This window comes from Bemisia tabaci, chromosome 1, assembly GCF_918797505.1.
Source record: "Bemisia tabaci chromosome 1, PGI_BMITA_v3".
Taxonomy (NCBI): Eukaryota; Metazoa; Arthropoda; class Insecta; order Hemiptera; family Aleyrodidae; genus Bemisia; species Bemisia tabaci.
In genome coordinates this window covers 30,611,973-30,638,005 of record NC_092793.1, presented here as the reverse complement: position 1 = coordinate 30,638,005, position 26,033 = coordinate 30,611,973, and the positions used below count along the sequence as shown (strand labels likewise).

General features: G+C 37.8%; 2 protein-coding genes across 3 annotated transcripts; one reads left to right on the top strand and one right to left on the bottom strand.

The window, feature by feature from the left end:
- Nucleotides 1-1,487: 1,487 nt before the first annotated feature.
- Nucleotides 1,488-4,388, top strand: Tcs5 (TP53 regulating kinase). Its single transcript, XM_019057513.2, has 2 exons — nucleotides 1,488-1,992; nucleotides 3,324-4,388. Exons 1-2 carry the CDS (start codon nucleotides 1,791-1,793, stop codon nucleotides 3,812-3,814), a joined length of 693 nt encoding a protein of 230 aa, XP_018913058.2. The 5' UTR covers nucleotides 1,488-1,790; the 3' UTR covers nucleotides 3,815-4,388.
- A 653-nt stretch (nucleotides 4,389-5,041) lies between these two features.
- On the bottom strand, nucleotides 5,042-24,077 carry LOC109041244 (uncharacterized). 2 transcript variants are annotated; one of them, XM_019057511.2, is made up of 11 exons: nucleotides 23,882-24,077; nucleotides 17,921-18,903; nucleotides 16,107-16,441; nucleotides 14,899-15,031; nucleotides 12,732-12,812; nucleotides 11,662-11,807; nucleotides 9,980-10,953; nucleotides 9,212-9,291; nucleotides 7,427-7,484; nucleotides 6,548-6,615; nucleotides 5,042-5,375 (listed from the first exon to the last, which is right to left on the bottom strand). In XM_019057511.2, the coding sequence occupies exons 2-11, from the start codon at nucleotides 18,875-18,877 to the stop codon at nucleotides 5,256-5,258; spliced, it is 2,952 nt and encodes a 983-aa protein (XP_018913056.2). In that variant the 5' UTR covers nucleotides 18,878-18,903; nucleotides 23,882-24,077; the 3' UTR covers nucleotides 5,042-5,255. The 2 variants fall into 2 exon arrangements, with proteins under 2 accessions (XP_018913056.2, XP_018913057.2); XM_019057512.2 differs by lacking the exon at nucleotides 23,882-24,077 and adding an exon at nucleotides 23,546-23,761.
- Nucleotides 24,078-26,033: the final 1,956 nt, after the last annotated feature.

The window sequence follows — 26,033 nt, the reverse complement described above, 5'->3', positions numbered from 1 at the left end:
TGAACTTTTGTTTTCCCCAAAGCACAGAATAAATTATTTATTCTATGTCCAAAGTGGTACGAGCAGGGGAGGGGGTTGAACAATCAGCCTGACGTAAGCTTTAACGGCAGTAAGTCCTGGCCAGGGTTGAAATTTGTCATGAAAAATAAAATCTTTGAATATCATGTGAAATATTTCATGCAATCTCAGTAAAATATGAAGAATATTGAAGTATATTTTTTGAAATTAAATGCAAAATTAAGAGATGATATTCGCCTGTTGCTGTTTTTAGTGCGTGTTACATCTCCAGCCCTGTTAAAATATGTTTCGATTTTTCATACTTTTCACAACTTTGTAAAATCTTATGAGATATTTCACGGAAATTTTCAATCCATATTTCATATTTTTCATTTCACCCGTGCAGTGCAACCCTGTTCCTGGCCAAAACCACAAACGCCCCCCTTCCCTCCCCCGTGCTGTCACCACTCACCACACCATTTCAAATTTCGCGCAAAAACGGTCGTCGTCCTAAGCCCAATCATAACATAACCTCAAAGGAAGCATACTTTTTACTGATAAGTGATCATAGAGTACAATAGAGTCGCAAAGTACTGGAGCGGCGATGAAGCCAATCCATGAACAGGCGTTTCCGAGCCGCGTGTGCTCCGAAAATAGTGAACCATTTGCGAACCCAACGGCATTTTGTAACACGGCGGCTTATGGAGAAATCAAGAACTGCTTGTGTTTTTTAGGTATTTTATAATTCAATCAGCATTAATTTTTGCAAATTTTGCTATTTAAAGGTAGTCAAAGCCATAATGAATCCATTGATGTATATTACTCCTGGATAATATTCATATTGGGATTTAATTTCTGACTTATACCAAGTGTGAACCAACCGGCATTTCTTATCACGGCGGCTTACGGGAAAAGCAACGACTGCCCGTGTTTTTTCGACATTTTTTAATTCCATCGATATTAATTTGTGCAAATTTTGCTATAATTAGATAGTCAAAGTCATAATGAATCCATTGATGTATATTACTCCTGGATAAAATTCATATAGGAATTTAATTTCTGACTTATACCAAGTGTGAACCAACCGGCATTTTTTTACACGGTGGCTTATGGAGAAATCAACAACTGCTTGTGTTTTTTCGACTTTTTTTAATTCCATCGGTATTAATTTGTGCAAATTTTGCTTGAAATAGATATTCAAAGCCATAATGAATCCATTAATGTATGTTACTCCGAGATAATATTCATATATGGACTCAATTTCAGACTTATTACCGGCCTACTTATTTTAGCTGGTTCAGTGTGTGTCTAGCCGACGAACGGAGCCGAGTCGGGACTGTCGGGAGTGGGGAGCGCTGAGCGCGAGTCTCTGCGTATGCGTCATCGCTAGTCGCCGCACACTAGTCTCCGGAGAACTGGACAAAACAGCCTCGAAAAGTGACTTCATCGGCGATCCAGTACTTTGCGACTCTATTGTACTCTATGTAAGTGATACTTTGGTGATACTTCTGTCTGAATGTTCTCTAGAGTAGAAGTGCCGATTTTAAAATTAACTTTTATTTGACGGTAACGTGATTTAAATTTCATTCCATCTTCTTGGTGGACTTTACGTGGTATTAATTTCCATGAACTTAATTTCATGAATTCCTCCAGATAGAACTAGAGGTTTGTCATGAATAATCCATCGGTGCTCCCAATACAATGATTTGACGTTTATAATTGCCTCTGACACATATTAGTTATCACATTTATCGTTAGCAAGAGGTGATTAACGATTGAGAACCGTTTCTGAAATGGAAACTGATATTACTGATGACTTTACTCTTTGGAAACAGGGTGCCGAAGCCAGACTGTTTACCGGTAATTATCTCGGCAAATCAAGCGTAATGAAGGAAAGATTCACCAAAAGTTATAGGAATTCAACTCTGGACGCTTACTTGACAAAAGAAAGGATCAAAGCTGAAGCGAAGACTTTGGTGCGCTGCAGATCTGCAGGTAAGGATAGATTAGATAATGGTAAATTTCTGCACTTTCGGTTAACTTTATCTGCAAGGTGAAGTTGAGTTGACCGACAGATAAGGTCAATTATTTATTATTTTTGATAGAATCAGAGAAAAAGGGGACTCAGTTATGACATATTCGGAGGACCCGACAAACTCCAAATGGAAATTTGTGCCCAGACTGATTTCCAACTTCCGCAGAGTCCATGCCAAGTAAGTTTATTTACGCACTTTTAAATTGCTCCAGAAGATCATCAGTTTTGCATTGAAAGTAGGTACATGCAAGAATCAAGACTGTGGATCTTTGTCCTAAACTAAAAGCGTGTAAATTTATTTGGGGTGAATCATATTGCATTACTTAAATGCATCATTTGATGCAGCTCAAATGTAGGTAAACTTTGTGCCAAGTTTCTACAAACTACTGTTTCCACACCACCTGAGGCTGGTGTTTGGTTATTTACTCCACAAACTAACCCCTCAGTGGTTCAAGCTTGGGTCACCCTGTATTTCTATAGGGCTTTTTTTTATTCATGGAACGCAATGAATGGGGATTTTTACGTATCAAAGTGACCCGACTGACGTTAGGATCGCATGCAACCGCTGGCAACCCAACCCACCTCCTGAGAGGGATCCTAGCGTCCCACAGGAACGCAAGGAGGGGTCTGAACCAGGATTTAAAAGTGAGGCACTGCGGAATCAATTGAGATCCTCTGTGGTTCGGATAAAAAAAGCCCTCGTGTCATAGCAAGCAATTGCAGATCTGATGATGTCGTCTTGGGTCGTCTTTTTGCCTAAAGCAGTTTTCACGCCTTCCTCATTCTTGTTAACTAGTGGGTTGATGTACGTTTCTACGTCACAGCCAAATTTAAGAGGAGCTTCCTTGCCACCCCCTTCTGTATTTCGACGGTGTAAGTTGGCAATCACATAACTCGGTTTGCAGTGTCGCAGACTTCCTGTCATACTTTATTTTTTAAACGGAAAACTACTCAACGGTAATTCTTTATAACTGCTGGGATTTTTTTTCTCTGTGCAAAGAAAGTTCTGCAAAAACTTCAAGGAATGATGTCAATTTGTTCTCCTTTAAAAAAATAACATAAAGGCGGAGATTTTCAGACACCGCAACCGAGATATGTGATTGTGGACTTACACTGTTGATTTACTTTATGCTTTTAAATGCTTTCAGCTACAAAAATTTAATTAAATTTTATTCATTAATTTTTAGTACTACACCTTTGTCTCTAACAAGACTCTCTTTTTTGAACCCTTCTCATCTTCACTATGCAAGATGTTTTTAATTATTCTATATATTTTCTGTTGTTTCTATAGGTATCCCTACTCCAACATTGTATCTGGTGGACTTTGAGCGTAAAAGGATAGTGATGGAAAATTTGGAAAACAGCCTGACAGTGAAAGATTACATAATTCAGCTCAGTGAAACCGATGATAGCAACAATAATCTGAACGAATTGGAATTCATATCCCAAGAAATAGGGAGGCTGCTCGGGAAAATGCATAGTGCCAATATAATTCATGGCGATTTGACCACATCCAATATGCTAGTAACTCAGGACAATGGTAGTGTCAGACTGCATTTGATCGACTTCGGCCTCAGTTATGTCCAACAAAGTAGTGAAGATAAAGCAGTGGACCTGTACGTTCTTGAGCGAGCATTGCTCAGCACACATTCTAATGTAGCACAAATGTTCGGAGCTATTCTAAACGCTTATCAGCTTGTTTTTAAAGATAAGGCAAAAGAAATTCTTAAAAAATTATCAGATGTCCGGGCAAGAGGTCGTAAAAGAGATATGATTGGATAGAAAGAAGTCTTTTCACCACATAAAAACTGAACCTCACGACTGCTGGTTACGTATGGGAATTTTTCATTTGAATGAATTTTCTAGAGCTCGAGAATATACGGCAAAATTTTGCAAAAAGGAACATAATGGCATTCTCCTAAAATTTTAGTTGGAGATACTGTTTAATGTCAACGGCTTATTTTCTCCTGTTTAACATAGACCATTATTGAATTATGAAATTTTTTAAAAAGTGATGGGTTTATGTAAACGTACCTACTGTACTCCTCACAAAAAGTGAAGAAAAATCAGTTTATTCTTAGTTATGGCAATACAAATAAATAAATAAGAAAGTGAAAAAAGTCACCCTAGAAATCGGTTCTGCTTAGCAGAATTTCGACAGAATAGTGAATTTTCTAGCCGATCAACTGAAGATTTTACTGTGATCGAGCAAATTAGAGTTCTACTGCGGTGAATAATGACAAAAGACTTGTCAAATTAAATATTTTTTTGGTTTTTTGCCTGCCTCAACTTTCAATGTATTTCCCGAAAATATACTTATGATGTAAAAATATTGAATTATAAAATTTAAATTGTATTTTAATGTTGTAATATTTTATTACCAGTAGACTAACAGACAAGGTGCAAATTTAAGCAGTCTGATACATGTTTCTCAATCAAAATTTCATGTAAAACACGATTAGCGCAACACAAGTTACTGAAATCAACTCCTAACTAAGATTTTTAACATCTTTTGATGCATAAATTCAAACCTTCAGCTTATAAAAAACGAAAGTCGAAACGAGTTAAATTGCTTGATAAACGTTACCATGAAAGTCTCTGAGGTATGAGAACATGGCAATGTCAATCTTCGTGCTTTGTCTCGTTTGTTGCAAGTTGTAAAGACTTTCAACAACAAAAAGTGGGAAAATTACTCGATCATGAAGCCTGCCAAACCGTTTCAGTGCTCGATTTCATTCAAGTAGACTATTATCTTTCTTGAGAGCCAGGAATTCCAAATTCCTGTAATCAACGTAAACTATAAACGTTAATACCTAAGTAAGGAGTTGATTTTAAAGATTTTCGTAGCACAAATCATTCTTTTTAAGAGATTTTCGTCAAGAAACATGCATCTACGTAAATGCTTATATTTGCAACTTGTCTTCTGGTCCAATGTGAAAAAGAGCTTTTCATGGTCTTTCAGCTTATTTAAGAAAAAATATGACCGAGTCTTGGAGCAAGAAATAAAGCTTATGTACATTGGCATTAATTTATTTATTTTCATTCAAAATGAGAACCAAACTTTTAATGATAGAAATTTAGTTACAGTCTTTACAATTCCTAGAAAAATAAATGCTACACCTTAAAAGCTAGATAGTGCCATAAAATAATCATACAAATACAAAAAAGAAAAACTTGATTCACAACGAGACAATATCGCACCATTAAAGAACTGGATACTAATTTAAGCAATTTTAGATCTCTTTCGAGCGATTGCATCCTCAACAGCTTTCAACTGTTTCAATAATTCTTCTCTCCTTGAAGGTGCTGCCTTCTTTGCCATTGCCTTACTTCCGGATGAGGACTGCAAAAAAAAAAGGTCATGGTATAAAATAAAAATGTACAAACCGAAAATACTTAGAACTTCATAGATAACCGAGTGTAACACTGAATGACTAGGACCGAGAAATGAAAACATCACAAAATTTCATTAAAAATGTTTTGATCTCCTTATAACGCCCTTGTGACGAACGTCCCTGTTTTTTAATGCATTAAAACAAAATGGTGTAAGCGCTCTCATCAACCCCTCTCCCACTCGAACTTTACATATTTCATGAACTGAACGTCTCAATCCTCCTTCGATGCACAGTGTTTCTAATATTACCAAGAAAAATGTATTTCACTAAAAGTATTACTTAATAGCAAAGTACACAAAAGTTAATGTTATGACCGACTTGATTTCAATACATTGTGATTTTCCAAAGAGTTGAAAGATGGAATTGATAATTAATAAAATATCCGTTACACATGTATGAGTTACATTTTTAAATTTTTGACGCATCCACCTTATTCACCATGAAACTTTGATGAGAAAACAAGTACTGTGAAGCTTAGCCTAATTCTTTACTTTGCCAAATGGTCCATTCCAAGACCAATCCACACAGATCAGTCATTGCGCAGCTTTTTTGAAATCCACTCCCCCGCCCAGCCCTAACTCGCAGCACTCAATGCTACGTCACAATGGGTGCTCCCACAAGATATACATTGCAGGCACTCAATACTACATCACTGCGCAGTAGAGTACCAAAACTCGTCCTTGGGAATGACTGACCTGTGTGGATTGGTTTTGGTCCATTCTCATTGCACCTTTAGTAAGATAGTTATTTCTGAAGTCAAGAGTGACAGCATGGGTCAGTTAAGCCCGAGAGACTTTGGCCGGCAAATAGTTCCTTTACACAGTTTTTTGTACGAGAAGAACAATGTAGACAATAAAATCGTCCCTGCCGAGATATACTGCTTCCTGCCCTTTTTCAATGATAGTAAATTTTTCTGCAAGGCATAAAATGCTTGATTGCAAGAAACTGTCGCATTTTGTGAAACTTCTTGCACCTCTACACAGATGCGTGAATTCTATGGAGTAAGGTACTAGCAAGACTGAAAAGACAAGGATTTTGACTAGCATACAGATCACACACATGGGGTATTATTATTTATCAGGTGACACCTGAAGAAATGAAAAATGAAATTTTTCCTTACCTTTCCTGAGGGTGGAGACTTTTCATCCAGTGGTGATTCTGCAGGTCGCTTCTTACCAGCTATAGAACCTGTAGAGAGTACCATGACGGTTAATTACAGATAGATTCATATTTAGACTGGATGAGACAGAGAGGAATTGTTTTTTTTTTGAAAAATGAGTTAGGATTACTTCCCAGATGGAGGCAAAAAAAAGCGTAACTTCTAAGTCCAGAAAACATACTTTGAATGCAGGAAAGAACATAGAGCTCTATCTCTGGCATTGAGTCGTGCGGAGCTCGGTTGCCAAGGAGAATTGAAAAATCAGCACTTTCTCTCATTTTAACCCATGTGATTGGCCACATTCTTTCAAATAAACTTGAAGTCAACAAGGAAAAAAAAAAGAATTGCTGATTCAGCAATTCAATGCTAAAAACTGTGAGTGCAATGTTTCAACGCAGATTTTACAACAAAAAAATGCTACTTTAACAACATTGTAAACGAATTTAACCACGGGGGTGGTTAAAGTAGCATTTTTTGTTGTAAAATCTGCGTTGAAACATTGCACTCACTGTTTTTAGCAATTGAATTGCTGAATCAGCAATTCTTTTTTTTTCCGTGAACCTAAAAGAAGCAACAATGTTACAGAAGAAAAGGATTTCTGACAGCTTTTCCTTGCCTAGATCTTGACAAGATTTGGTTCTTCATTTTAAACTTGGTCTATTTTTGTGGAAGTCATTTATTAAAAACTCTTCCAGACTTAAATAAAAAAGAAAACCACATAGTTAAATTAATATCTTCAAATGGCATACATTTTTAAATTATTAGGAGACCAATAAAAGAGTGACTTGAAAAAAAGTGCAATGCATAAAAGAACTTTCATGATATTGAAATATTACATACCAGAGTTGGAATGGGAGTTCTTCAAATTAAGTTTGATTTTTTCTTTCTGTCCTGAAAGCTGCAATGAAAGAAACGAATTTGAATATAATTGAAGGTTGCACAACTGTATTTTCCATGAAAAAAAGACCGAGAAACTCATCGAGAAAATTATAACAGTTTCAATTCATGCTCCAGGGTGAACTAGATTAGAGAAATAGACTTATGGAGATGGAAATAACGTATGAGAAAAATCTTTTCAGGGTTGCCACAACATTTAGAATGACATTCCCTGAAATTTACCTGAATTTCCCTGACATATTGGAGGAAAATTCCCTGACAATTGAAGATATGCCACACGGTTAAAAAGACGTGGTTTGAAATAGTTTTCAGGCAAAATGTGTTGTTCAAAACATCAAATCCATTCTAAAAAGCAAATAAAGGTGAATTGACAATTTTCCCCTGACCCTTTCATCATTTTCTCTGACGTTTCCAGGTTTTCCCTGACTTATTAAAATGCCCTGACATTTCCCAGTATTCCCTGACTGTGGCAACCCTGTCTTTTTGGGATACTTTGAAACTTTCAAAGGAGTATCAAGGGTACTACATCTCATAATGATATTCTTTAAAATTGCTGAGAACTTTTCTTCTCTGTGCTAACTGTTACACAGCTTTCTTATGTATGATTTTGACTGTTCTGAAACCTTTGTTTCGGGCATTTTCAAACGAAAATGCAAAACAACCACAAATGCTGTGAAATAACTGAATTCACACGCAAGATAAATTTACAGCAGCTTGAAGATTATTTCATCTCCCTCTGAGTTTAAATCGATTTTATTTGCACAGCTGACGCAATAAGAAAACAAGTCATTCATTTTAATTCTTCTTGCAGAGAAAAGCTACTCCTATGTTAACACAGATAGAATAGTTTTCTTGAAGAAATATAGTGTAGATTATGAATAACAGGTTATCATCAAGAAGTATTCATTAGAAAGCTATCCAAAGCTCTTGAGAGCCCTTCGTAAATTGCGTCACACTCTATGTGACGAAGGGAATTTGAGCTTCAGTTATGTCTCACTTGAAGAATGTTTCTTTATTATTTTCTTTTCTGTTTAACTTTCGACTGAACAACTCAGTTTTTTAACATTTATCTCATGATTTTCTATTGTAAAGAAATGGGGAAGGCTTGAAACCTTGTTCATCCCTGTTTTGTACTATCCTATTGTAACTGTGCCTCTTCTTTCATGAACCATCTCTCCGCATAACAAACAAATTATACTTTGTGTTTTTTTTTTTTGTTTTTTTTTCCCTAAAAACATTGTTTAATTTTTAGATTAAAAACAACACTGTATAATACTTCAAGAGATCTGCTTTCAATTACATCTGGTGACACAGTAAACAGACTTTTCATGGAGTTCTTTGTGAAAACAGATTTCGTATTGTTCCAAAAACCCTAGAAATAAGGCACTATTTGAGGCCCTGGATATGAAAAGGGCACTCCTCCGGTGCAGTGTTTCAGAGTCTCATCTAATATTTCATTCATTGTAAGGAGAGTGAATGCATCCATTTCACTAAAAATTTTACTGAATATTCCTCATGATTCCACAATTTTCTATAGAAAGAATTCAGAAAAAATCACCCATTGAATTCTTCTCCAAGGGATTAATTTGCAACAGAGATTCTGAAACACCTCAATCAAGAAGTGCCCTTTCCGCATCCAGAGCCTCAATTTCAGGAACTGCTCAAGTGTTTATCACTTGATACCTCAAAAATATTAAAAGTAGGAAAAAAAAAACATTAGTCCAATACCTTTAAAGCATCCACTCCTTTGTTCCTAACAGTGGCTGATGGTGCTGCTCTGACATCTGCTTCCGAGCGCTTTCCTCGAGCTGAACATAAAGAAACAAACAAACATTCTTAACAAATTTTGCTTAAAGGCGTTGCCCCACTACATTAGAATAATAACCCTGAGACGACATGCTAAAGCAAAAAAAAAAGTTTGCAAGATTTGAAAATTCAAAATTTAGTGTTTCACATTTTGATTTTTTTCTTTTTTACGTATCAGGTCGGTACAACTCTGATTGGATCACAAAACTTCTTGTACCTTTGGTGCAAGTTAAATCGAAGTAACTGACAAAGTTATATTTTGGAAAACAGTTGGACAACTGTACATTCAAAATTAAAGAGTAAGTTGAACACAATGGCGATTCTTACAAATTAGCGATGCTGTTTTTTTTCCCATTTGCATTTATCGAGATGGGGGAAAAAACAGTGTTACTGACTTGGAAGAATTATCAGTTAAAGCGGCATCATTAGGTGGATTTCTCATAAAAAAGCACAAAACTATACTTTGACATTTCAGTTATAAGACAGATAAGTTTGCCGAATCAAACTAAACTGCCTTCCATACTGAAGGAATGGTTTTTTTTTAAAAAAGATGGAGGGTTTGCATCGAAAACTCAAAAAGAAACAACCTTTCAGCACCACAATGACCACCTTCTGTCCTGTGTTTCACAGACCACAAGACTACTGTTTGGTTTTTAATTGATTGGTGTAATTAATCAAAAAATCACTCACCTGGAGGTGAAGCAGATCGAGATGAGCGGCTTGATGACGAAGAAAGAGACGATTCAGATGAATCACTAGATGAGGGAGATGAAGAACCAGACGAAGATCTGGAGGAATTGGAGGCAGAACGTGCTGAACGCATTGCAGAGGCGACTGCTGCTTTTGAATGGGCAAGCAGTCTCGGAGGGACGCCACCCTTTTCACCGGAAGGCGATGTCCTTGATTTTCCACTTGTATGCGGACTTGGAGGAGGTGGATTCATGTGCAAAGCTCTTTCAGCAACAGCACGTTTTTCTGAAAGGCTCACTCCAGGCGAGATAATTTTGCCCCTAGGGCCACCCGCAGGAGGGCGTCTTGGAGAGCCCCTTTTGCGTGATGGCACGGGCGAAGAGGAGCGTGATCGAGAACGGGATCTACTATAGGAACGGCTGTAAGAACTGCTCCGACTGGAGCTACCACTTGAACTCGATGAACTATATGAAGAGTTACTGGAGTATGATGCTCTCCTTGAACGCGACTTTCGACGAGCAGGGGGCTTTGATCTCATCCACGAGTCCACCCACTCGTCTCCTCTTCCTCCTTCGCGACCTCTTGAACTATCGCGTCTTTCGCGGCGGGAGGGAGGACTGAAATCATCCCTCGAGTCTTTGGCTCTTTGCACGATGACTTCTCGCTGCGGGTGCTTTTGTCGCGGATACTTCCTGTCATAGTATTCTTCTGTCTGAGGATAGCGATGATACGGTGGGACCTGATCAGCTGGATATTTCCTATGAGGAGGATACTCTGCTGGATAATGCATACGATGATGAGGAGGCGGGTAGTGGTGAGGGACCCTGTGGCCTGGTGGCCAATACTCACCCCTAGCACCAGCAAGAGGGTGTGGAGGAGGTAGGTAACCATCCCCATGCATTACCACACCAGGATACTCTTCAAAATGTTCCACAACCACTGCACGATGATGCCTTCCAGGCTCAGAGTCTTTCCTATACAAAATAAAAGAAGGATATACAGTACAACAGAACTAAAAATGCACCTGGAATAATCAAATTTCTGACTCGTACAAGACTGGAGGTTCAAACTCATCCTGGAACCAACTATTTTGTTTACATGGGAAGATTGACAGGATCAAAGAAAAAAATCTGACTTATCCAAATTTATCATTTATCAAAATTCCACTTTATACTTGTGAATTTGGTTCGGTTAAAATATCCACCAATATTACGCATTTCCCAGAAATATCAATTTCTTTTCTCCTGCCCTCAGGGTCACATCTTAATTTTGCAAAAAACAGTAACTTTGGATACATTTAAATGGTCCATGAATTCATTAAATGGCACTGAAATAAGAAATAAAGTGCATCCAGGGCATGTGTATTTTATACAAATCAATAAAGTACAGCTGTCAAAAAATTTTCATTCCGTTTCTTTGAGGTAAGTAAATCACAAATTCAGGTAAAAGAAGGGGAAGAATGAGGTTAGGTAAGGTACTTGGCTATACTAATACCAAATAGTTTTAAAGAGGGAAAAGTTACCGTGCTGAAGTGTTTCAGGTTAGTTACACCTACAAAATAATAAGTAATGTTCTTCAGTAGAAAATTATCATAGTAACTAGACCATTACTGTAGAGTCTCATGATCTGTAATGGTAATCTAAAATCCTAACCAGCCTTGTCATGTCATAAGATATACATACCTTTCTCGGGGACTGATAGGCGGACTCGCTGTGCGAGTGTAGTATTCGTTCTCTTTATCAAGTTCATCTTGACCTAGCGTCAGATTCATTTTCTTCTCTTCAAAATCTACTTCAGTTTCTTTCCGTTTGGTTGATTTCCGCAACATCTAAAAATACAGAATCAAACTGTTGAGTAACAAAATCTCAGCAAAGAACCCTTCAACAGTAGTGGAGGCTGCCTAAACAAAGATGAAAAAACTTAATCTATGAAGAAGGATCAGGATGGTGATCAAAGGAGGTAAAGGTTATCACTTGATGGCAAAACTAAAGGAAGTCTTGCATTTTCTGACGAATGTTGTAAATCAAATTCCGGCAAAATTTCTAACCGCTAGTTTTTCTCCTGACTTAAACTATTTGCTGGAACAATCTTGAATTATTTAGATTCAGCAGTTCCTTACTTGAGGAAAAGTGAAAACTTGTACAATATGAGGAACGCCTGCTACAATTTGCCTTTTTCTCTTCCTAAATTTTTCAAGTACTGAAGGATTACCAAATTGTAATTGAACCAATATTCTTCTGAAGAGTCCGAGCGCGAAAATCCAAGTCTGCAAAAAACGGAAAAAAGTGTGCCATTTGCCATGTATTCAATGTTTGGCACCCACTTTCAAAAAGGTAATCTTCAGGCTCATACATTGTTTGGGCCAGAGCAGTTTTCTACATTTTTCTTGAAACTTCGATTTTGGCACTTGGGTCCTTCAGAAAAATTTAGGTTGCGCAATCTTGAGTTGTATTAAAAAAACGAGTGCAAACATGGCAAGCCCCAAACTCCATGGCCTCAACTCTGCAAGAAAGTTTGGATCACACTACTACAACACAAACTTTGCTTCTTACAACCATTCAAGATGGTTGGACTGTCTGTGTTTTTAGGCTTTTTATGGCCTTCACTGCCAAAACATATTTCCTACATCTTTCTGGTTTTACTGGAATACCAGGGTTTTAAAGCCCTGTTTACATCCACACTACAATTTTTGGAGTTTGTGAGAGAGAGAGAGAGAGAGAGAAAGTTTCATGGTATCATCATTCATGCTTACCTCTTTGGCTTGTCTCAGTCCGCGTTCCCATGCAGATTCAGCAACTGGTGGCTCTTCCTTTCGAATTAATTGTCCAACAGCCTGGATTAAAGTGATAAAATTAGGTCACTGAACATTTTTTAAACAACAACACAAGGGGTTTAGAATGTTTTCATTAGCCAATCATATAAACCGAAAAAGCCTGTCACAATTTATTTTAGATTTCATAAGAGAATGGAGAGAGTATTTAGGTTAAATGAAAGATATGAAATTATTTATCAAGGTACACTCTACTACAGGTATGGACAAATGGAATTTTAGAAAATCGTCAAAACGGGTAGATTTGACGGCATCTAATGGTACAACTGCGATGTCATATTGAAAACTTGTTTATTTTCTGTTCTGAGAGTGGGTCTCGTCAATTTTGTGTTACTTTTTGGTGTTCTTAGTTAAGTTTTTTGTTACTTGGAGTTTTATCAATTTTTTAAATTCATCTGATATCTTATTGAAACTACCAGGATCTGCCAGAACCTCACTTTGAACTGCGCGGCAAAGACAGTAAGGCGAAGTCACTTGATGGCCTAGATTCTCAGCGCTGCCACTTCGGCACCCCGTTTGTCCATGCCTGTAGTAGAGTATACCTTGATTATTTCTCTTCTTTTGATATTCCAACAGAAATGGGCAAAAATAACTAGAATGCTCTTCTACAACCTTTTTTTGTGCCAGAGGTACATGGACTCCGTTTGGACTGTTGTTCAATGGATTGAAAAGGAAAATCTTCAGAGGGAAGGGCAAATCTAAATTTCGAAACGTCAACCACCCTCTTGGGATACATTGTTGGAAAGAGTATAATGAAAATAAAATGTTTGACAAAACACAAATGGACATGATGAACAAGTTATTTCTCTTATTTTTGACTTGCCAGTATAATACAGACTTCCTTCAAAACAAATCAAGAGCATTCCATGTTGTTGATGGGATTGCTTGTTTTCAAAATGACCACTTCAATTAAATAAACTGAGGGTGAGGATTTTAATTAAAATTACAAATATGTGATCTCATACTCTGTGACACCTTCTATGCCATTATGAGCTTATTAGTTCAACACCAAGGTATTTCTGTGACGACAAGTAGTGCTCATGAGGATGAAACCAGCAAGCTAACATACGACACTGATGTAGACTGTGTAGTATGTCTGTAGTATGTCCCCTTTAAATTTTAAAAAATTTATCAATTCGGCGCCCTCCAGGCCGGCAGCCAATCCCATGGGAGCACTCTCGAACCCAGAAAGCGACGCCATAGGTGCTGCTTTCTGGTTGGTCGAGAGTGCTCTCAGTTCGTCTCGACCTCGCTGTTACCTGGATGTGCTTGTAAGTTTTGCTCTCGATTTTTCCCTTTTTGGGGGTAATCCGCAAGGATTAACCCCCATCTTTCATCGGTTCGGGTCGGTAATGTCTCCTTTTAGTTGATTTTGGTCACGCCAAACCAAAGTTCTGTGTCCTTGCTCATTTTTCATCTCTTTTCTTTTTATTTGTGGTATGTGGCCTAAGTCTCGAGCCCGGCGCTCAGATCTATTTTGTTCTGTTACCCCACATCGCTTCAACTGACAGCAAACTGCTGATACTCCATCACAAACTGTGGGTTAAAGATTGTTTCGACTCTGATTTAAGAGAGTTTTCTTTTCTTTCCTAACTTCTACTTCAATTTTTCATGAAAGGAATCAAATAGTAACAAGTAAACTATGAACTCCAATTAAAATAGAAGAAGGGCTTCCAAAACTCCATCATAAAATCTAAGAATTTATGATCAGGCTTGAATGACTAAGAACTAAGAAGTATATTGCTTACAAAATTGGAACAAATAATATCTTCCTCCTTCTCCATACTTTTTTGGGGCAAGAGGTCAATGTGTGAAAACATATTCTGATGAAACATTTAAAGACGGAACCTATCTATCTTTTCCTAAGCTTCAAACAAGTACTTAGTATCCGTGCACATTGTGGGACTTCCCCAAATATGGAGACGTTTCCTTTAGATAAGTTTGGGCCTGAGTCGGGCTGTTCAGTTAATGTATTTTAATGGATATGGTCTTGATTGTGCCCATGGCGGTAGTTTAAAACTGTAAAAACTGAGAGTGAGGTAATTGGAAAAGATGGCGCAGAAATAGTTACATAATTTTTAATACTTACCGCTGGTCTATCAAGTGCCCTAAAGGGTTCCGCAGGAGAAAACATTGCAGAGGGCCCGTTTACAGGAACAAGTGGTCGCACCATTTCAAACATTGTGTAGTTTCCTTTGTCAGTAACTCCAGGATGAACAAACCTAAAAATGAAAGAAAATTATGACATTCTGACTTGGTCAAAGTGGAATACGACACCAGTAGTATAAACCAAGAATGAAATACTTAGAAAACTAACAAAGTTGCAGCCTAAAGATGCAGGATTGCTAGATATCTTGCTATTAGGTAAAAGTTCCTTTGAGTTCAATAGGACAATTTTTCAAGACAGCATTAATATACAGCTACTTCTCTGAAGAACTTGCTCAACTGAAATCTGTCATCTTCAACCTCGGCTCATCTCCGAATTATTTTAAAAGTTGATATGGAATCACTTCCTGAGCCAAAAGCATCAAAAATGTTTTAAATATGTAGAATAGTTCAGAATCAATTTGAAATAAAAATTTAACCGCTTTGGTGTACATTAGAAATTTACATAATAATTAATATGATAGACTGAGATTACGCGACACCCTAACTGCACTGATAGTCATGTATGGGAAGCAGGGGTGGACATGCAGGCTGCCACACCTGGAAAAATCCCGGTGGGCCAGCTGATATTTAGGAAAACTTTGGACCAATTTGTCCCCTTCACACCGCAAAAAACCGACTAAAATGGGCCCATCTAAGTTCTAGTGAGCTAGTATTCTCAGTAACCTTATTCGGTGCTTGTCCACCCCTGCAGACAAGGTCCCAATATATGAAAAATGTCCCTAAAATTGACGTATAGTCTGTTCAAGATAGAAAGAACCATAGGCAATTGAAATTAATTGCACTATTCTGCAGATTGGAGGTGACTCGACCTTCATCAATTGTCACTCTCTGAGTTTTGCGCATGTCTTGGAAGAAACTTGAGGTCGATGCGGTCAACGCTCAGTAGTTTTCCCCGGAGCTTGACCCAGGGGCAATTTCTGATGCAATGTACTGCGCGCAGGGGCAGATAGGTGACTCATGATTAACCCTCTGTACAATGCAGGGTTAGTTCAGTGACTTGACCATTGACAATGACTCGAGCACTACCTCACTTCAAAATGGTGCTATGAATTCAGATTTTCCACGGTTCTTCCTATCATGAACAGACTATAATAGACCTAAAGGTGGAACACAAGCACTAGAACTAACCTGCAGCTAGATCCCCAGGTGCATTGTCCACGACTATAGAATCTACAGATGGGTCTTGGTTCCGTCTCTTCAGGTCGATTTTCACCTTCATCCGTCAGTTCACCTTCTTCAAGATCCTCTTTGCACTCTCCTTCGTCATCTTCACCAGTCTTTTCTTCTTTATTTTCCTTTTCAGTTTCTTCTCCTTCCTCCTTCTCTATTTCAGTTTCGATTTCTTTTTCCTTCTCTTTCTCTTTTTCGGTCTCACATTCTCCTTCTTCAACTAATTCTTCAGCTTCGAAATCTAGAGCTTCTTCTCCTTCGAGAGCTGTGCTTGGCGCAACACCTTTCTCGATCTGAAAATAATTGAAGTTACGTTTAAAATTTACATTTACTGATGGGGAAACAGCAAAGCAGGGTTGGACACTGAAAGAATCTTCTTCATTCTCTCAACTTAGTTGCATGGTAAAATACTCCTTTACTTTTTTACTGTTTCATGAAGGTTGCCGTTCAGCAAATCAAGGAAAAAGAAAAAAATAAATTATCTGCTCCAAGTCGATATTGCTTAACAACTGGCACAGATTAAGAGTGCTGAAAAGAGCACCTGCACTATCAGTAGGCTGATCAATCAGCCCCAGGGAATGCAGAATCTTCCAAAATTCCACATTTCTTTGCGCCCACCCACTAGCTTTCCCAGTTTTTTTCATTAGCTTTGCACAAAATTTCCCACCAATTTGAAAAATGATGATCTTCTTTTTTTCTTTGACGTTCGACTGTTCATCTCTTTCCATATTTGAAGGGCTTCTTAAAATTTTCACACACCTGGGCAGGGGCACTTTCTGTACCCTAGAAGAGCATTTGGACGGAGTTAAACAGAAAGGAACCAAGCCACATCGGGATCGAACCGAGAAAAAGAGGCTTAAAGTTTAGCTCATGCATAAGACTCAATGTAAAAGTTAATCTTCAAGTTCAATTTCTGCAAAATTTGCTCCAACAAAAACTTTGAATTTTTGGCGATAGATAGTAGAGAAGTGGTTGAGTTCAAAACCACTCATAACTCAATTTTTTCCAAAATGTGGGTTGGTTCCTTTCTGCTTAACTCAGTCCATTTATCTGTGGTAATTTTATAGGGGGGAAAAAATGAAAATTTAAATTGAATAAATTCTGAGGAGTTTCTGCATGATATCAGAAATAAGTAGTTCTGTGAGTAAAATTGCAGTGGTTCAGGTGTGCTGATATTGACAAAGAAATTGAACTAGCAAAAATTTCAGAGATAAAGGTGTGCTGAAATTGCAAAGGATTTAATTACATACCCTCCATTTCCTTCTCTCCAGATTAGTGTTTTTATTGAAAGTAAATAAAATAGTCGAAAAGAGCACTTCATGAGAGTCAAGTAAGATGATGAATAACTAATAATTGGAGCAGTGATCTAACAGTGATGCAAGCACTAGTTCATGATAATAGGATATATGCCAACTGCATGACATCCATAGATTAAAAAAAAAACCTAAAAAATAGAGTAGAAATAAGAATTTTTTTAAATTAGAATGTATAAATAGACCTTTCCAGTTGATTGCTGTTAATATTGAATCCACCTTGTAAAATCTAATAAAGAATAAGTACTTGTGATAATAATAATAAAACAAAAAATGCCCCCTTTGAAAAAACAAATACAAACCCAATGAAGAGATATTATGAGGTAATGACTTGAAACTACTTGAATTCTTGGCGAAAAAACACCATGTCAGAGGTGAAATGTAATAAAATGTAAAAAAAACTGAGGAAAGTTTGTGCAGAGATTTACTTAGACTCTTTAAGTTATTAAAAAGAATTACCTTTTTCAGATTTGACTCAGAGTCATCTAATGGAGATGGAGATTTTGGCGCAACTTGATTTTGATTACAGCTTGGCTGAGCGTCCATGCTGATGTTATCGCTTCCAGAATCATCATCAGATACATCAGATAGATCTTCCGCATGATTGACAGGAATCTTGGGTTTTTCATGAGCTATTGTGCTTCTCTTGGGAGAGGACTGAGGAGAGTCATTAGGCTCTTTCTTTGCTTTGACTGCATTCCTAGAGGAATTGTAAGAGCTTGAGGAGGAAATATTACTATTTCCACCGGGAGAGGCATAGGACTTTGACTGACGAGGAGAGCGATTCCCTCGATTTAGTGCTGATGGAGAAACACTTCTATCATGAAAGTTTTCCCTAAATTTGTCTCGAGACCGGGGAGAACGTTGTTTAGCATCTGGGGAACCAGCAGGACTAGGACTTCGCTCACCATCACTGGGTGATCCACTACGACTATACTTGGTAGAACGCCAATTCAGATGACCTGAAGATGGAGATTGAGGACTCGGTGATCGAGGATGTTTCTCCACAGAAGAGGGTGAGAATCTATCAGAGGAGGGGGACTCAGGGTTTTTATCACTTGCAGGAGACTGAGGGCCTTGTTTCGGGGAATTAATTTCACTTGGAGAGGTGCCATAGCGATCAGAGCCAGGAGATCGCCGGTGTTTTGATGAGATTAAAGAGCGTGGGGACTTAGCTTCTGCTGGTGATGGTGATCTGGGGTAGGAGCGATCATTGGACGCAGGCGATTTTGCATCTTCAGAGTCAGATGACGAAGAAGATGAGGAGGAAGACGAGGACTTCCCACTTTTCTCTGACTTGTTGCTGATTTCTCCATCAGAGCCAGACTTCTTCTCTTCGTCAGATTTCTCATCATCTTCCCACTTACGAGCATGAGACTCAAACGCTTCATTTGAAGAGGAGTTATCCGAATCCATTTTTCAGCCTGACTGAGTTAAACAACCTATTGGAAAAATCACATCATATTAGTTCAAGGGAGAGGCATTTGACTAAAAGATTATTAGTGGAAAAGATTCAGATTACTATTACATTCTAGTATCACCTATTCGTATTTTGAATCTAATTTTTTTTCTTTTTAAGATTAAGCTATCATTTATAACTATTGCTAATCATTTTCCCCTAAAATTTATGATCAATCCTCATAGCCATCAGAACTTACTACTTACAAGGAAAAAACTTTTGGTTGGCTAAAATTACTACTTTTAGGTTTCCAAAAAAAAATTAGTGCAAACATCAATGGGGGTACTTCTTTATGCCATGAAATAAAATTCTTTGACTAAGTACCAAAGAAGGTGCAAACTGATTATGTTTGACAAAATGAAAACAATATTTTCAAGTTTTTTTGAGGCGTCAACATAAACTTCATAAAGTTGTGTCGGAAGCTGAAGCGCCACTATCTTCAGGATGAATGATGTTGCTCATCAACATTCTTCCCAAAGAAAGAGGTATTACCTACTTGATGATTTGAACTTTCAAGAGTTTCACATTTAAAATGAGCCCTGTGTAGGTAACTCATTTAATTTTGCAAAGGTGAGAAAGAACCCAATCAAAAACAAAAGCGCTGTCAGCATGTGAAAATTGATGCTCTATTAAAAGAGGTAATTTCCACTATTCTTCCTTTAAGGAAGGAAAAAGAAAAATCTGACAAAAATTAAAGGTACCTATATGACTAAAACATGTGAAAAATGTAACAGAGTGAATGGAAAATTTTTGGTGAATGGAGGAAAGAAAAAAAAAACGTGCTTTTCTTATTTTCCTGACTCAAAGCTCACAATTCAAGATGGTGCGGAGTAACTTTTTCGAGAAAATTTTGTTTTCAATGATTGTCAATAGAGAATACTAATTTTAGTGCCATCTACTTTCACAATGGACTAAATCTCAATGTACCTCCATCGCTTTGAATTCATCAGAGTTTACAAAAAAATAATTAGGCAAATAAGTAATAGGTACCTACTTAATTTGATTTGGTGGCTAAATTTTTGTCAAGTCTTATTGCCAAGGATGATTTAACAGGTAGACCGAGTGAGTGCAAAATTTTAAGAGAAGGTTATATTTTCAGTTACTTCATTTCCTGACTTCAAGAATTTCATTTAAGTTTTGAGAGGAAGTGTTTGAAAATTGCGATGCCCAAAAACAAGTTTCTAACTTTTGGCTTTGGAGTAAAATTTTTGCAGTTCTGAGGAATTTCACTGCATCAAACCCTGTTTCTTAGAAAGAAAATTGGGAAAATTTTCTTGTTGCCTTTTAGAGGGAGGGGAAGCCTGGTGCCAGATGGTAGTTAATTTGTGATCATACACCAGTCCTGATGAGGAATTTTTATAAATCTACCTGCTGCTCAGGATAAATCTTCTTACAAATCTAAACAATCAGTAATCCTGATGATGAGCAGCCTTATAACTAAATGCTGGCTGAAATGAATCCTACAAGTCACCCGCGAAAATTCTCAATCATCTGATGACCTACTTTGTGAAATAATGTTATTGATCAATATCTTTTGAGCCCACCCTGGTGGATAAAGCTGAGATTTGATCTAAAGCAATTTAGGAGATAAATCTTGAGATTACAATATACTAAACTATGTAAATATTAATACATTCTTACTGATCGTTCAATTTAACCTTTGTCTCCAACTTTGCAAACCAAAATGAAACAATGAAGATCAAATCCATTCATTCCTATTCTGTTTTAAATCAAATCATTTTTAAGACACATAATATTGAGATAAATTCGTATCAATTTAACATGGAGTTGTTGCAAGGAGAAGTGATTTACAAATCCATCACTTCTGTAGACACTTCATCCTCTTGCAGATATTTTGCTGAATAGAATTCACCAAAATTGTTCATAGATGGCTTTTAAAGTAGAACGATTCAGAGCTTGTAGAAGTTTTGAAATGCTGCTACCACATTAAAGATCATCTGTTTCTGATGTTTCATTTCTATGGGATTCAAGGCTAGTTCATGAAATTCACATGTAAACGGCCTTCGATATGATCTGTCAGACCTCTCTACTTAATAGAGCTGCCAAAGCTAGCTCAGAATGCACATAGACCTAAAATTTGTTGTTTTCTTCACAAAAAATATATTTTGGTTGCGCTGTATCAGTATTTCATACTAGCATTTTAGTTTTTTCGATGAGAACTGTTGCATAAATTAGCCTCAAATTGTCAGTGCTTTTTCATAATACGTTTGAGAAAAAAAAAACACTTATATTTTCAAACAAATTGCTGTGATGGTTCTCCTTGGAAAAAATAAAATGTTCGTAGAAATACAGAAACAGTGCAGACGAGATACATTCCTTCGTGCAGAAAATGACAAATTGATGGTTTTCATACAGTGTGTTTAAATGAATGATAAATCCAAAATAACAACAGACATTTTTTGTGCTTAAAAAAGGATCAAGAGACCACTAAAACTGTCAATCCTTGATTTCCAGTATAACAAAACAGTGGAACTCAGCAAGTCAAATCAAGCTATGATCAAAGTGTAAGAAATTTTCAATTTAACTTAATGATTACGTAAGTAAAAATGATAAAGAAATTCCTTGATCTGAGGGCTCTTAAGGATAATGCAAATCTTCATCAGTTTTTTTTTAAATTCAACATCCATTTGTATTTTAGATGACATTATCCATAATTTAATGTGATAATTTATAATTATAGGCAGAGCCCAGACATTCCAGCATGAGATTTTTTTCCCCAGCTCCTTCTAAAAAGCTTCATACGTTATGAAAAGCAGCTGAGAGATTGAATTTTTCCTTGACCATTTACCAGCAGTGACCCAAGACTCACCATGACTGGAGTATGTGAAGACGGCTGGAGGCATAGAAATTTCTTGATCACGCGATGGCAGTCGTATAGAATGGGAGAGCCTCAGAGAGAACAATTAAGATGGGGAAACCTTGTCAAATATTTTGTTTAAAAGGTGTTTGAACAGTGAATAAGTCCATTTACCTTCTTTAAAGTCTTCAGGGGGAACTGATCATGAATTTTAGTCAAAACTTAGGAAATTAGAAGAGTTGGCAGTTGATCACTTCCCGTTTATAAGCCACTGTTCTGCAGCTGTTCAATGGAATTCAAGAATTGAAAGAGGGCAGTAGATTCGTAGGATGCCAATACATAAGGTAAAGTAAAATGTTCTAGTGCAAATAAGTAACTATATAAGTGCTGGGCTGACTGACTGAGGCATCCTTGAGGAGTTAAGACTCGTGGCATGTCTGCCGTCATGCATCCTATAGTTGGACCATGTTCCCGAACTAAAGCTCATGATACTTACTGTATATTTTTTTCGCAAGGCTCATCAGTTATCTGATAAGCCAACGATAGCTTGCATTATTAATTGAGGCGGATGCTACAGAGCGCTCTTGTGGAAATAACGATCAACAAAAACAACTGCCAGCAAATCTGATGCAAATTCTAGCTCCTTAACATACAGGGCTGCTCATTATTCTAGTGGCAAGAATTTACCCAGACAAGACAATACACGCTTATAGAATGGTTTAACTTCTCGATGTCAAAAGATTGTTCTGGATGCTGATTAAGTAAGACGATTAAACAAAAATTAGGGCTCATGAGCTTTGGAGGGATTAAAGAATTCATGCCACTTAAAAGTGAACCATGTAAAGGCTCAGAATATCCTTCAAGAGTTCAAGAGAATTTTCAGATCTGACCGTTGCCTACGAGAATGGAGAGGCCGTAACTACGATTCTGTGACGTCACACTAGTAGATGAAACTCGGCCGCGGTTTAACACGCGTTCTTATGGGAGAACGCTTGCCGCCGATGATTTCTCGCCGATATCTCTTTCAGGGTTGACCTGACGCAAAATTTCATAAGAACCGTTTAGAAAGAGGATGAAATTTCACTTTAGAAAACTAACTAGTTCATTTGTGACATTGTCTAAATATCGAGGAAATGAATGCGTAATACCGAAAATCGTTACTCCACTCAGATTCAAACGGGCCGCTCGCGCAACTTCGGCCGATCGAGAGCGACTCTGATTGGTCCACGCAGCGACTGCCTCACTCATCGATGCACTGATGACCCGGAGATGCTTATTGTTTTCGGTAAATATCTACTAGCTTGACGTCACAGAACTGACTAGTTACGGCCTCTCCATTCTCGTAGGCAACGATCTGACTTCGAATATCAATGCGTTGCTGCTAGTCGGTGTATTGTTGGATGATTTGATTCACATTGGAAACAAGCAGCTTTCAGCATTGCATTACAAATATAAAAAAGGTTGCCTTAGAACGAGTAAGAACCACTTCAATGAATTTTATAGTGGTCCTGACTACTGATGATTCTAGATGGCTGTGAACGGGACTTACTTAAATATCAACGATCTCTAATAGAGAGATCAGATAATGAGGATATGAAAAAGACCTTGCTGCATTTATCAGATACACTCAATGGAGCTCCAGATATCATCTGATATGCATAAATGCGAACATTTTAAGAGTGGTCAATTTGGCGATCTTACAAGCAAAACTAAGACAATCGGTTGGTACTTCTTTCAAGGTCAGAGATAACCGATGAGATCTTAGATAGAACTAATCAAATATTCACACTTTAAGTGCAATTCTTACCTGGAATATGACGAATTGTATGAAAACAGTGACGGAACATCGTTCCACTGACAAAAAAAGACACTTATCATACTCTCGACTACTGAACTAAACATTTAACATCGAAAAAACTCGCGAACTTAAGAACACGACTGTGACTGTTTAGAGTATAGTAAAAAAACTTAGCATTAGAGACACCACTAGAAAACTTAAACACTCCTGAAAGAAAGACTGCACAAGAATTAGGATAAATATACCATGTGAAGCCTAAAAATGGTTTCCAATTGTAAAGGAACTTGAGGATAGGCTGGGTGTGGGGACTTCAGGGAGCTCGAATCTGTTTCGAAACCTGCTTACCTTAGTAATGGAATCACAAATTCTCTGATCGCACGGCTATGATCATCATGATTGAGAAAAATAGAGAAAAACAGACAAAGTTTCGGGGCGCGTTCAAAATACCCACAGAACTTCTAACCTCCGGCCGGAGAGATGCTGAAGACAACAATGGCCGACGAGATCGAGCCATCGAACTCGAAGAATCGATTATTCGAGTTATTGATAAGAGATCGATATCACGTGTGATAAGAGATAAGGATATTTTAAGTATTGATTAAAACAAATGATGAAATTTTTGGACTTTTGACTGGTTAGCAGCATGCTTTACGAACTTTGTTTGATCACTTCAACTCAATGTAAAATTTCTCGAATTCGGCATGTTATTTATTACAAAATTACTCAACTACAGAGAAAAGAGAACGGCAGGCATTCCGATCCGAGAAAGCCGGACACCGAGATCGAGGTTGCCGTATTTTGAAATATTTTCATACCGCAAAATCTAGCTGCTATAACAACGTTTTTAGTGTGCGATTTGACCGGTGCCGGACACGGGAGCTGTCAGCATTAGATTTCGGGTGCACTGCAGATTGCGAAACGACGGGTGGCGCGACTGCGGATTGCACAGGAGTTAGGGCGCTCGTATGATGTAAACAAACTTTGGCCGCGGAATTGAAGAATTGAAAATCTCTAAATTGAATCGGACATCTGAGGAACTAACGAACAGCTTGTGAGCTGTAAAAATTGACGACCTGTAATACAGATGGACAAGATTCTAAAAACTCTTTGACTTTTAAAAAGAGGTGGCGGGGGATTCAAAACAAGTTGATGCTGTACATGCTAAAGAGGGTTTTATATATGAAGCGGAAAATTTATTAAAAATGAGAAATTTAGAAAATATTGACTCATCAAAAACTAATTAGCAATAAATGCGCGCAAAAAATGCGCAATAAAATTCCGGAAAGTTTTGCTTTGAGCGCTTGAGTGTATATACGCAGTATAGCAGCATTCTCATGCCGTCAAGTGGTGGCTCTGCGGCAGCGCGCTCGCCCTGTGATCCGGCGGGCCCGGGTTCGATACCCGGGCGCCACGCCAAATTTTTACGACCGAATTTTATATTCTCACACATTTTCACATCGATTCCCATTTGATACATTAGATCTTAAAACATCAATTAATTTACAACCATCAACGATCAATAACTTCTTCAATTTGAAGTATAATTTTTTTTTTTGGGAGGGGGGAGGGATCACGCGCGCGATATTCTCGCCAATCACTGTACTTTCACATTAGCAGACGACCCGCTCCGCCCCCTCACATCGACGTATTTCTCCCGAATGAGTCATGAGTCATGTCGCCCGGTCGTATGAGTCATGATTTTTTCCATCATTATCCAAAAAAAAAAAAATCATTATGAAAAATTGTAGCATTTTTAATTTGAATGTTCGTAGTAATTTTTCATTATAATTTTCTGGATAATGATGGGAAAAATCATGACGCATACGGGTGATCGGGAGAAATATGTTGATGTGAGGGGGCGGAGCGGGTCGTCTGCTAATGTGAAAGTACAGTGATTGGCGAGAATATCGCGCGCGTGACCCTTCCCCCCCTCCCAAAAAAAAAATCTATACTTCAAATTGAAGAAGTTATTGATCGTTGATGGTTGTAAATTAATTGATGTTTTAAGATCTAATGTATCAAATGGGAATCGATGTGAAAATGTGTGAGAATATAAAATTCGGTCGTAAAAATTTGGCGCGGCGCCCGGGAATCGAACCCGGGCCCGCCGGATCACTGAGCGAGCGCGCTGCCGCAGAGCCACCACCTGACGGAAAGATTACGCTGCTATACTGCGTATATAGACTCAAGGGCTCAAAGCAAAACTTTCCGGAATTTTTTTGGGGTGTTTCTGGGGGGCATTGGAAAAAACAAAAAAATACGGGTCAAATAAATTCATCCAAAGAATTCGTACGAATTTTTTCAGCCCGATCGGAGGCGGCAGCTTGGGCAGTTCCCCTTGTTAGGGTGATTAAAATACAAGAGGAGAAAGGTAAGGCCTTGTCGCTCCACGGGACGTTTTCATAGGATTTTTCCCAAGTTCGAATCGCAGGAATAAGAAAGAAAAAAGTAAAAACATTTAGAGCGAAAAGAATCACTCTCAAAAATGGGCAACCAC

Coding starts and splice junctions, on each gene's coding strand:
- Tcs5 (XM_019057513.2), top strand. CDS start 1,791: ATGGAAACTGATATTACTGATGACTTTACTCTTTGGAAACAGGGTGCC. Junction 1,993..3,323: donor GGTGCGCTGCAGATCTGCAG/GTAAGGATAGAT, acceptor TTGTTTCTATAG/GTATCCCTACTCCAACATTG.
- LOC109041244 (XM_019057511.2), bottom strand. CDS start 18,877: ATGGATTCGGATAACTCCTCTTCAAATGAAGCGTTTGAGTCTCATGCT. Junction 9,292..9,979: donor TCGATCTGCTTCACCTCCAG/GTGAGTGATTTT, acceptor CTTTATGTTCAG/CTCGAGGAAAGCGCTCGGAA. Junction 5,376..6,547: donor AGTCTCCACCCTCAGGAAAG/GTAAGGAAAAAT, acceptor TTTTTTTTGCAG/TCCTCATCCGGAAGTAAGGC.